General features: G+C 45.5%; 1 protein-coding gene across 7 annotated transcripts in view; it reads right to left on the bottom strand.

Annotated features, from left to right (window-relative positions):
* Positions 1 to 12,001, bottom strand: part of CALD1 (caldesmon 1) — a 193,193-nt gene that overhangs the window by 92,524 nt on the left and 88,668 nt on the right. For 6 of the 7 annotated variants that reach the window (XR_013231459.1, XM_077340692.1, XM_077340694.1 and 3 more), the window contains exon 2: positions 10,048 to 10,167. Coding sequence is in view for 6 of the 7 variants with exons in the window: in XM_077340692.1 (XP_077196807.1) it covers positions 10,048 to 10,118 (71 nt within the window). In the remaining variant the exon portion in view is untranslated. Of the gene's footprint in view, positions 1 to 10,047; positions 10,168 to 10,958; positions 11,252 to 12,001 lie in introns of those variants that run through there. The other variant, XM_077340693.1, reaches the window with a different exon arrangement.

Here is a 12,001-nt window from a genome sequence, read left to right as displayed (position 1 = left end):
TACTTCAGAAACTTATTTAAAAGAACTAGCCTTAGCTTTGTATCTGGCTTTCTGTTACTGGATCACAAGCTGCACTTGAATTTATTAAAACATATGGAAGAGCAACCATTGCTATTAAACTAATCGAATGCATGTTTCATGTTTGGAAAACATCAACAGAATTCTTGTACCACAAATTAAAAACTTCATATCCTTAAACACAAAATGGAGATATTTTGGCATGACATCGTTTGGCAACAATCATTCTATTGCGTTATATTTTCAGAGTCCAGCAAAGTGATTTACATGTAAAGAATATCAAGCCAAATCCAGAGGAAGTTAAGTAAGCACTTAATTTCCCTCTATTTCAATGGACCAAGTTCACAATACTAGAGATATGCTATATATACCCGTGAGGAATTCAATCACAGATTCCATTTTTTGCAGCTTGAAACAGTGCATTGCTATGGAGAATCCATCCAACTATCTATTTCCAGGTGCATAACAATTAACTACTCTCTCCATTTTCTAAAGCTGGAATGAGAGTACATTTTTCATTTGGTCTTGTACTGCACCATGGGTTTTGTAGTCTTTAAATGGGAAAAAAGTGGGTTTGATGTAACCAAAGTTTTTACTCAGGCGCTGCCAATCAACCTACTTATTCCAGCTTCCATTCCACATGGCATTTTCCCATGTGGTTCCCATGAGCCCCCATTCAACCATTTTGGTGGTCAACAGGTATCCCTTTTTTTCTACCAGAAAATATCACAGGATTCACCCCACACGCGATATACTTAAATGCACATTGTATGCTGGGATGGGCAACATTTAAAGGTGGTTAAATGATTTAAAAAAGATTTTCTTTAGACCCCGGTTTTGTCTGCAGCACGTCTAAGCAGTAAATGTTTCATTTTTTTAAAAAACAGATCCGTTTCCTGGCATTTCGTGATGCCCTGACAGTTCAAGGCAATGGAATTTAGGAGATATTATTTTATTGAAAAACTTGGAACATTTTTATTAGGGACGGATGGGGGGGGGGTGAGATTCAACACACCAAACAAGCATCTCACTAATTAACTCTGAGCTCTCTGAAGACTTTTCATGGGAGCAATATCAAAGCTATGAGAAAATTCAGCCTCTCTAGGAATCCCTGGAGAAACTCAACGGTTACAGAAAGACACAAACCAACAGAACCCATTTGCCATCTCCCTGGCTTCTCTGAGGTTTTGGCCTAAAGGGAAACAGCTTTAATAAGCTGTTTTTGTAAGCGAGTGAAAATATTTTCTTAAATAGTCGTACTACTTATACTTATTTAAAGGTCTCTTTACATCACTGCTGTAAATCAGTAGATGAGAATTAAACTCATAAACAACCAGGTCCTTTTACGAAAAGGCCTTTTCCACAGTAACAGCAGTATTCAGAGTCGTCAGCTGTTGCGTGGAAAATAAATCTTTTAGCTGCCTAGTCCCTGTGGTTTCCATATACCCGGAGGGGACCCTCGGAAGACATTTTGTTCTGAACGGCCCTCTTTTTAATCTCCCTCCGAACTGAAAACTTAGTACAGAATTAGGCTAGGCTTTCCGTGGCTTCTTTACAGTAGACATCGATTTGCAGGTTTCCTCCTTGGTCCTTATGCTCCTAATAAGGCTGCAAAGCACAGGGCTGTTCTTGCTCCTCTTTTATAGATGGGAGAGACGGCAGTTCAGTTGTGGGGCACCTGCTTTGCCCTCTGAAGGTCCCAAATTCAATCCGTAGCAACTCCAGCAATAAGGGTCACGTTGGACCTCTGTTGGAGACCCTGTGGAGCTGCTGCCATGTAGAGGAGACCATACAGACCTTGATGGACCTACGGCCGGACTCAGTAAAAGACAGCTTCATGACCGTTTATGCACTGGAGGTTCCATGTCAGGCTCCCAGCTGGACTTTTAGTCGTGGCAGGTTGACCCACCTCCTCCTGCACCCACACAGGGGAGCATTTGGCCTGGTGCACTTTATCCTCCCCCGATTTGTGCTTCTGCACGGGAGCTGGGGCACTGAAGTTCCCAGTGCATAAACGGTCCACGTGTTCCAGTGCAGGATGGGAACCAGGAGCTGACACTTTTCCTCTAACCAAAACCTTACTAATGTGTATGGCAGAGCAAGCCAATCCATGCAGGGCTGAGCCAATGGTTGTCAGGTACCCCCTGGCCAGTGGTAGGGGATGGGGTGGTAGGGTTGCCAGATCCGGGTTGGGAAAGTTCTAGAGATCTGGGGATGGATTCTGACAAGGATCTCGGTCTGTCCCCCGAAAGTATCCATTTTCGCCAGGGGGACTGATCTCTGTAGTCTGAAGATGAGCTGTCATTCCGTGGAATTCCCAGGTCCCACCTGGAGGCTGGCATCCCTAGGGTGAGCCTACGCATTTTGCTGTCCTAAATGACTGTACTACACATTCTGAGAAGTATATTCCAAGAATCTTTGCCAAAAAGGAGTAAGACAAGTCGGTCTAAAAAGATTGTGGCTGCCTATAATGCATATTTCTATGTCTGAAAACCTGCAGGAGCACAATTATGATAATAATAATAAAGGTTCATAGCCTTTATTATTATTGTTGTTGTTGTTGTTATTTCCTGCCACTCCCTAAGCCAGCCCGTGGCAGGCTATAGTCCATCCATAAAACCCCTGAAAAAAAAACATAAAAATATCAAAACGCCAATCATTGGCCATTCTGGGAGGGAGGGTGGGTCAACATGACCATATATGGTCATATCGCCCAATAAATGTTTAACAAACTTTAAAAAATAGATTAAAAATTAATTAACTCCCACCCATTCGGGAAACCCTATAAAAAAAATCAGAAAGCAGGACATGAAAATCACAACATGAAAAAGAACATGGCGGTACAAATCAATGACCCATTACCCCCCCCTCATAATATCCCATTGAGGAGGAGATGAGATTGAGCCAAAACCCAACGCCAATAGAGGACTCTGGCGTACTGCTGCATTTTCACCAAGGGGTGCTAACGCTCTCTTACGGTAGGCTCTCTCAACCAGGGTTGTATGAAACTCTGGGGTTTTCTGATGGCCCTGGAAGGGTTTCCCGAATGGGTGGGAGTTAATTAATTTTAATCTATTTTAAAAACATTGTTAAACATTTATTGGGTGATATGACCATATATGTAGAGCCTCTTGTGGCGCAGAGTGGTAAGGCAGCAGTCATGCAGTCTGAAAGCTCTGCCCATGAGGCTGGGAGTTCAATCCCAGCAGCCATCTCGTAGTTGACTCAGCCTTCCATCCTTCGGAGGTCGGTAAAATGAGTACCCAGCTTGCTGGGGGGGTAAAAGGTAATGACTGGGGAAGGCACTGGCAAACCACCCCGTATTGAGTCTGCCATGAAGACGCTGGAGGGCATCGCCCCAAGGGTCAGATATGACTCGGTACTTGCACAGGGGATACCTTTACCTTATATACATATATGGTCATGTTGACCTACCCTTCCTCCCAAAATGGCCAATGATGGGCTTAGAGTGAGTGGGAAGGGGAAGGGCCCCAGATGGGGATGTACTTCCAACCATATTTTGCATGATCCCACTTCAGGGGTTTCTTGAAGCCTTAAGACTGTTTCAGGGCTTTCCCAGTGATAACAAAATGTTGAGAAAGGCTGCTCTACAGTGTGGTGGGCCACCCCGTCACAGAGTTTATCATTTAGAGATCCTCTTATGTATACAATAATACTTGAGCGTAAAAATCGTCTTCCTTGAAGCAATTTTTTATGCTAGCAAGGCTAAACCTCCTACCAACGGCAGGGACTAAAGGTCGATATGCTAAAACCCGATATGCCAACACTGCTCATGTCCTGCCAAGAAACCTGAGTTAGTGGAACACGTTCTCCTCTTCTGTAAGCAAGACAACCATCTCAGAGAACGCTACATACATCCTCTCATGGGGGCAATCAAGATTTACTGTCCCTCTACAGTAGTGCACTCTCTGTTACTGGATCACAATCCTCAAGTAACCGAAGGCATTGCCAAATTCCTCCATGGGATTTTCTCCAAGACCGTTTATGCACTGGGAACTTTACTGCCCCAGCTCCTGTGCAGGAGCACAAATCAGGGGCAGATGATGTGCACCAGGCCAAGTGCTCCCCATGTGGGTGCAGGAAGAGGTGGGGTAACCTGCCACGACTAAAACTCCAGCTTGCAGCCTGGCATGAAACCTCCAGTGCATAAACGGTCCAAGTGACCTGGGATCTGAATGGCCTTGTCTTTTATATAGATGTTTTGCTATGTTTATGCCAATAAAGGTGTTTGACTCTGACTTTGAATACTTGAGGGCTTTCCCAACTGTGGATTCAGCTAATTCTAGAACAAAGGCAAGAGATTGCAGTACAAGATGTTCCAGTTGTTCTTCCCATTAAAGTTTGTTCTAAGCCATTCTTCGGTCCGCTGGTCTCATTGGGGGAAACAACAGAAAACTTACAGAGATAACTATCAGGGATGTGGAAGAGAGCAAGACTCCAAGAGCCCCATCAAGACAAACATCATTAGACACATGTTAGCTGTACCTAAAGAAATGAGCACAACTTACAAAAACTGAACCCCTTGACACATTTTGTTAGTCTTTAAGGTGCTACTGGTCTCTTGCTCTTCTCTGCTGCTGCACGCAGCTGCCCATCTTGCGCTCCCAAGGATGTGTTAAAACTCAACTTAGGAAAGACACCGATATTGCGAGCTGTGAAAGTCAAGAGTAAAATTCTCCGCACACTGACAGTTTTAAACAACCAGTGCCAAAGTTTTTAAAAGACGACATGCCTTACCAATTGCAGCCATCTTGGATGCCGGTCACACACGGGCGGAAGAATTTTAAACGTCAGTGATCATGGCACCCATTTCTGCTGAATTAGCATAATTCAAGCCAGACACGAACAGCGCGGAATTCATGTAAAATCCCCAGTGTGTATTAAAATGTGGAAATGCGGCAGATTTTCTACCAGTGCTTAATTAGTTGCAATACCACGACTAATCAATCTTCAATCAGCTGACGGCTGGAACGTCTACATTTCCCCAAATATGCTGTTTCAGACCGAGCCTTCACGCTCGGCTTCTCTGCGAATGTATTCATGGAAGGCTGAGCTACATCCGTCGTTCTGGAGTCAAGGAAACGGAATGTGCTTCTAAGCTTGAATGTTATTTGACAGATGGGGAACTGAGGCCAGGGTATGGCTTCATTTGACCAATAGAATCATTTTGTGTGTAAGGGGGGGCGGGTTGTCTCTCTCCTAAAGGCAATCATCCCATTCCCATTCAAAAGGCAGCAGAAAGGTATTATTCACAGGGAAGGGAAGGGAGGAGAAGGGAAGGGAAGGGAAGGGGGAAGGGAGGAGAGGGGAGGGGAGGGGAAGGGAAGGGAAGGGAAGGGAAGGGAAGGGAAGGGAAGGGAAGGGAAGGGAAGGGAAGGGAAGGGAAGGGAAGGGAAGGGAAGGGAAGGAGGAAGGGAAGGGAAGGGAAGGGAAGGGAAGGGAAGGGAAGGGAAGGGAAGGGAAGGGAAGGGAAGGGAAGGGAAGGGAAGGGAAGGGAAGGGAAGGGAAGGGAAGGGAAGGGAAGGGAGATGGCATACTTAGTTCAGTTCTGCAGGGCCTATAAAACAGAGCTATTCCACCCAGCTCATGGTTGAGGCCAAAAATAACATCCACCATAGAACTGCTGGTTTCTCTGCTAGGGGAGAGGGGAGAAGGATGTGGAAGATGGGCTCCTGCCAAACTTCCCCCATTCGGGATTTTAGTCAAGGGCATGATTTTTTGTATACTGGAATGTTTTAATTTTTTAATTTTTGTATATGTTTGGATGCTGTTACCCACCCAGAGCATTTGGAAGGTGTGGGATACAAAGAAATTTGGATTGTTGTTGTTGTTGTGAGGGACTTTCATACTTAGGAGGGATATTTGGTGGGTGGAGCCTAGCGAGGGCAGATTTTTGGGAGGGGACTTCAGGAGGATCTACTTCCATAGAATCCACCCTCTCCAAAGCAGCCACTTCATCCAGGGGAACTGATCTCTGTCATCTACCTCCTGCGGCAGAGATTATATGGCAGCCATTTTGTGGCTGCACCCACAGTGCTCCGCCAGAATTCCAAAAGTGACTGCAGGCTCGAAAAGGCTAGGGACCCCTGTCTTAGGATGTAGTGGTGGCAGAGGAAGGGTCTTCTTCTCTCTCCCTCCTCCCTTCTCCAGGGTGCTGGATGCTGCCTTGACACCCTAAGACAGAGGTAGTCAACTGCGGCCCTCCAGATGTCCATGGACTACAATTCCCATGCGCTCCTGCAAGCTTGGAATTGTAGTCCATGGACATCTGGAGGGCTGCAGTTTGATTACCCCTGTCCTAAGAGCATTATAATCCCAAATGTTCCTGCCACTGAAGGGAAGAAGAGATAGAGAACAGCAACTACAGCAGCACCAGCCAGGTTAAAAAGTGGACCCATAGCGTTGTGGGGAAGGTCTGGTTTTGATCACAATCTGAGTTAAAAGGAGGACTTTTGGTTGATAATGCCAGGCAACAGAAAAAGTTGCTGAAGTGAGCAATCCAAATTTGGTAATTGTCAAGTATCTGCGCCAGAAGGAAGTCCAGTTGGTGAATTTCCAGCTGCGGTGAATTTATCAAAAGGGCATGTCCTCCTATATGCGTTAGTTCAAGAAGGACACAGTTTTTCCAGTGTGGATGTGGGATGGAAATCAACCCCTACCAACAAGAAACATGGCTCTACCTTGGAAACAGATTGGGGAAGGGTGGAGGGGAGACTGAAGAGCTGAAGTGTAAAAAACCCAGAGACCTTCCACTGGCCAAAGAGAATGAAAAGCAGATGCAGCCACTCCTTACACAGAGGACTCTTCTTGAATCCTTTCCATTTCATAAAGCTCAACATGGTAACAAACAGATAAAAAAAGATGGAGACTTGTTGAGAACATGGAAGGTGTATGTGATAAAAGCGTCATTTTTCACAATGTCTTTATGTTTCTAGTCAAACACATTCTAAATCACCATAAAAATCCGTGCAACTGTTTGAACATACTGCATTATATAAGGGAGAGGTAAGGAGCCTGAGATCCAGCGTAGAGTAGGGGATTCTGATTCGTGAAACTTGCAGGGCTGGAACAGAATTTCAGCCCGGAATTTCAACTTCATGTGGTGGCTGAAATAATGCAAAGATCAACATGGTCATCCGCCATCCGATCTGACTTTCAACCACGAACCCTCCTGGGTGACCTTGACCCAGCCACCTACTCCTTCTCAGCCTAACCTTTCTCACAGGGTTCTGCTGGCACACCGTAGGAAGTATCCCTGGAGAGAAAGAAGTGTGCTTCTGAGGTGATGGCCTCACACCAAAGGGGTTCGAATGGGGGATCCACTGGCTCATGCACTTCTATATGGGCAGACAAAGGCAGGTCAGTCTATGAAGTTAAAATCGAAGAAGAAAACCAACCAGATCCCCATTGCTCTGATTCCTCAGCACCTCCGAAGAGCCTATGGCTGGGTTGTACTGAATACAATTGCTACTCAGATATCTTGAATGAGAGTACAGTGTTTGAAAACTACAATATATGAGTTTGGAGAGAGTATGTGGAAGAAAGGTGAGAATCAATGGGAAGCCACAGAGGACAGGCTTAGTCCTTGAACACGGTATAACTATCTAGACAAACTGCAGCATGTCCTGAGGAGGGCAACAAAGATGGTGAGGGGTTTGGAGACCAAGATGTATGAGAAAAGGTTGGGTGAGCTTAGTCTGTTTAGCCTGGAGAGGAGGTGACTGAGAGGGGATCTGATAACCATCTTCAAGTATTTAAAAGGCTGCCATATAGAGGATGGAGCAGAGGTATGGACCCAGAGGGATGGACCAGATCCAATGGGATGAAATTAATTCAAAAGAAATTCCGTCTAAACATCAGGCAGAAGTTCCTGACAGTTAGAGTGGTTTCTCAGGGGAACAGGCTTCCTTGGGAGGTGGAAATTTTTCCTCCATCTTTGGAAATTTTTAAACAGAGGCTGGATAGCCATCTGACGGAGAGGCTGATTCTGTGAACGTTCAAGGGGGTGGCAGGTTACAGTGGATGAGCGAAAGGGTTGTGAGTGTCCTACATAGTGCAGGGGGTTGGACTAGATGCCCCATAAGGTCCCTTCCAACTCTATGATTCTATGATTCTATCTAGATACCATTCTGGCTTGACCCTATTCTACCTACAAGAACTTTTGAACAATAAAAAAATGGAATATAAAATCGTTGGGCATAAAAAGATTTTATTTCATCTGTAATGCCATCTGGTTGGTTTTCTTCTTTGGTTTAGTTTCCAGGTGGAAACTCCTGGGGAACTCCTTGTGTTTCAGCTGATCTCCAATTTAACCAGAGAAAATGGCTGCTATGGAAAGGCTTACTCTATAGCTGGGGTAGTCAACCTGTGGTCCTCCAGATGTCCATGGACTACAATTCCCATGATTCATGGGAATTGTAGTCCATGGACATCTGGAGGACCTCAGGTTGACTACCCCTGCTCTATAGCATTATACCCCATTGAAATCTATTCCTTCCCCCAAACCTCATTGTCCTTAGGCCCCACCATCAAAATCTCCACCCCAAAGCTGGAACCCTCAGAATGCCCTCCCTCTTCCATCTCGACTCATGCGAACAAAACGAAAAGTGATCATTCCATCCAAGCCCTAGTTTGATACTCTGATTAGAATATTCGTTTCAAGAGAATATTTCATTCCATAGTTTGCGAGTCACTAAAAGCAGTATCAGGCAGCATCCAATGGAAGAAAGATGGATGTACGACTTGACCTGTATTGTTTCTTTTGTTTTTTATTGTATTTGTGACCCTTATTTTCATTCCGGCCTTTTCTGTTCCTGGCATGCTGGAGCCGTTGGCTACTTTTTACACCCGATTAGACATAACTGATCTCCAGATGATCCCTGGAGAAAATGTCCGCTTTCAGAGGTGGACTCCATGACATTATACCCAGGTCCTCCCCAGTCTCCACCCCCAAATCTCCATGTGTTTCCTAACCCAGAGTTGGCAATCCTATGAGTGTTGCAGGAGGAAGGCTGAGCCCCTTCCTCCCTCCTCCCTCACACCCGAGGTGAATCAGGCCCTGGTGAGCTTGGGAAAACACCACAGTCAAGTTAGGAGAACCTGATTTGTGCCAGACATAACACCCAGATTGGGCCTCAGATACCAGAGGTAAGGAAATCCAGCAAAAATGTTGTGACTATTCACACTAAGTGGGGACAAGGACACATAAAGCGCCCCTGGTCTATACGTCATCTCCGAGGAAAGTGACCAAGATGCATTAATAATCCACCAGGGTGGAGATTACAGATTTTGCTGGGAGCCAGATGGGGGTAGATCAGGCCCCGTGGACTCCAACTTGACTATCCCTGGTGTAAATATCACGGCCTCAAATTCTGCTTTCCTTTCCAGTGATGTCATACGAAAGCAAACAAGCAGAAATGAGTTCCTTTGGACTTCGTCTGAAAGGCTGCACCGAAATTAGAAATTCTATCCACTAATAATAAGTGCGGGGCATTTACTGTTCCATAATATACTGTTAGGACACATTTTTTTTAAAAAACACACACACGTTCCCCACTAGCTTCAGCTCAAACACCCTGTAATTTCGTCTTAGGCTCTCAAGCACAATTGCTCCTACATGACAGTAATTAGACATTTTAAACACGGCTATTACCAGCTTCTCCTGTTCCTGTCGAATAAAAGCATATAAACATTCCCAACGGGATTCGTAAGTGTCTTCTCTTTGCAGTTGAGTCATTGCCACCCCTCACCTCCCCAAGACACAATAGGTGGCAACGGCAGTTTCCAGAAAAGGCCTAGTGGTCAAGATGACGTCGAGCTCACTTAGAAATCCACAACGTTCCCGATTCCTGGTTTTGTAAACAATGTGGGAAGCAAGGTCTGGTGATTGGCAGCCGTTCTTCATATATTTAACCGGAGGAAGTCTCAAAGACAATGCTAAATCACACACACACACACACAACACACAAATTGAACCGCAGACAGAATTTCCAAAATAAAATTACTCACCTCTCCGCTTCCAGACGCATCTCCTCTCGTTTCTGCCTCCTGAGCTCTCTGCGACGTTCAAAGTCGTCCATGGCTCGTATCGAAGCTCTGGTTAAGCCTCTCAAACAGGCAGAACTTTAACTGAGGGGGGGAAAGGAGAGAAGGAAACCATTTAGTAGGACTAAACAGGGCGTTTAAAGATGCCTCCCATTAACGGGGCCAAAATTTCAGTTCCCATTTGACTTACATCTTCAGCTCCAGGTTCTATATTCCTTTCCCACTCCCCCCTTCCCATCTTCACAATACCTTTGAACCCACCCACCCCCCCAGTGCAGAAATAAAGAACATTAGATGCCTAGTGTAGTAAATACAGCCCATTTCGGAATTCGTCTCCTTGGGTTGAAGCAGAGACAACACATTTTACTGTAACCTTATTATGCTTGTTAGCCACATATTTGGGTTTTAAAAAAACCTATTACTGCATTCCCACTAACATTGCCTTCATATTAACAAAACAGTGCGTACACGGTCCTTCGTCACACGATGGCTCTAAGCAACATGAGCACAACATATTTGCCACAATTTAGATATAAATGCATCGTCTCACAGGTCTTTTGCGGGCGTAGCCAAAGAAAAATAAATAGCAGGATTTGCGTCTTGCTTTTTACCGCGGATTTTCCCGGGCCAAACGTCCTCGGGACTCGAAAGATATTTTACTTCACCAACAACAAAGATAAAAAGAGGCAACACGGAAAGACCAAAGAGAGAGAAAGGAGGTAAAGAGAGGGGGAACAACTTTGGGGGATTTTAAAATATCATTTAGCAAAAAGGGGATTTTCAATCCGGTTTCACAAAGCCAAGCCAAAGGGGTGTTTTTGGGAGAGGGGGGGAAGGTGGGTCGCTTCATCCCTGAAGTCCAATCATGCACCTACCTTCTCCTCGATGATTTACTCCATAAAATATCTGCTCCCCTTTTTATACTCCCTTCATAGGCAGACTTCTTTCAGCCTTTGGTTTATATCCCATCGAGACAAATATAGGAGAATACTCCCGCAAGGCCCCCTAAACTAAAAATGACTACCAGAAAAGGGAAAGCTGTTCTCTTTTTGTCCCCGGCTTTGTTTACAAAGCTGTCAGTGGTTAGTTAAACTCTGCCTGGAATCTGGCATTTAAGGCCCACTCCAAGATTGCTTCCTGTGCAGGGCTGGAGGCCCACAACTTCCTCTGGAATTCTAGCCTAGACGCTGCACTCTCTGGGTGCCCTCATTCCTTTTCCCCCTCCTCCTGCAAAAATTTCCAACTCCTTAGTCCAAGTTTGCAACGAGAAGGGGGGGGGGGGGGGAGAGAGACACAGTTTTCTGAACCGATTGCTCTTTCGTAAAGAGACGAAAGCAAAACGTCGGTCCGTGACTTGGTTCAAGTTGTCTGGTTTTTAACTGCAATTTTTAGTACGGTTTATTCACACCGCTAGTGATTCGGGGGGGGGGGGTGAAAGGGGAAGGGAAATACGCCTCTCTTGGAGTTTCAATATTTGAGCACAGCCAAGGGATGGGAGGGAAGAGGAGGGAGGGAACCTTTGCATCTGATAGGGTTGCCAGCCTCCAAGAGGGACCTGGAACCCCCCCCCAAAAAAAAATAAAAATAAAAATCACAGCTCCACTCCAGACTACAGAGATGAGTTCTCTTGGAAAAAGCGGAAACTTTAGTGGACTGTATGACATTGTAGAGCTTCTTGTGGCGCAGAGTGATAAGGCAGCAGACATGCAGTCTGAAAGTTCTGCCCATGAGGCTGGGAGTTCGATCCCAGCAGCCGGCTCAAGGTTGACTCAGCCTTCCATCCTTCCGAGGTCGGTAAAACGAGTACCCAGCTTGCTGCTGGGGGGTAAACGGTAATGACTGGGGAAGGCACTGGCAAACCACCCCGTATTGAGTCTGCCGTGAAAACGCTAGAGAGCGTCACCCCAAGGGTCAGACA

The sequence above is a fragment of the Paroedura picta genome, chromosome 5 (assembly GCF_049243985.1).
Source record: "Paroedura picta isolate Pp20150507F chromosome 5, Ppicta_v3.0, whole genome shotgun sequence".
Taxonomy (NCBI): Eukaryota; Metazoa; Chordata; class Lepidosauria; order Squamata; family Gekkonidae; genus Paroedura; species Paroedura picta.
This window is presented reverse-complemented; position numbering and strand designations above follow the sequence as displayed.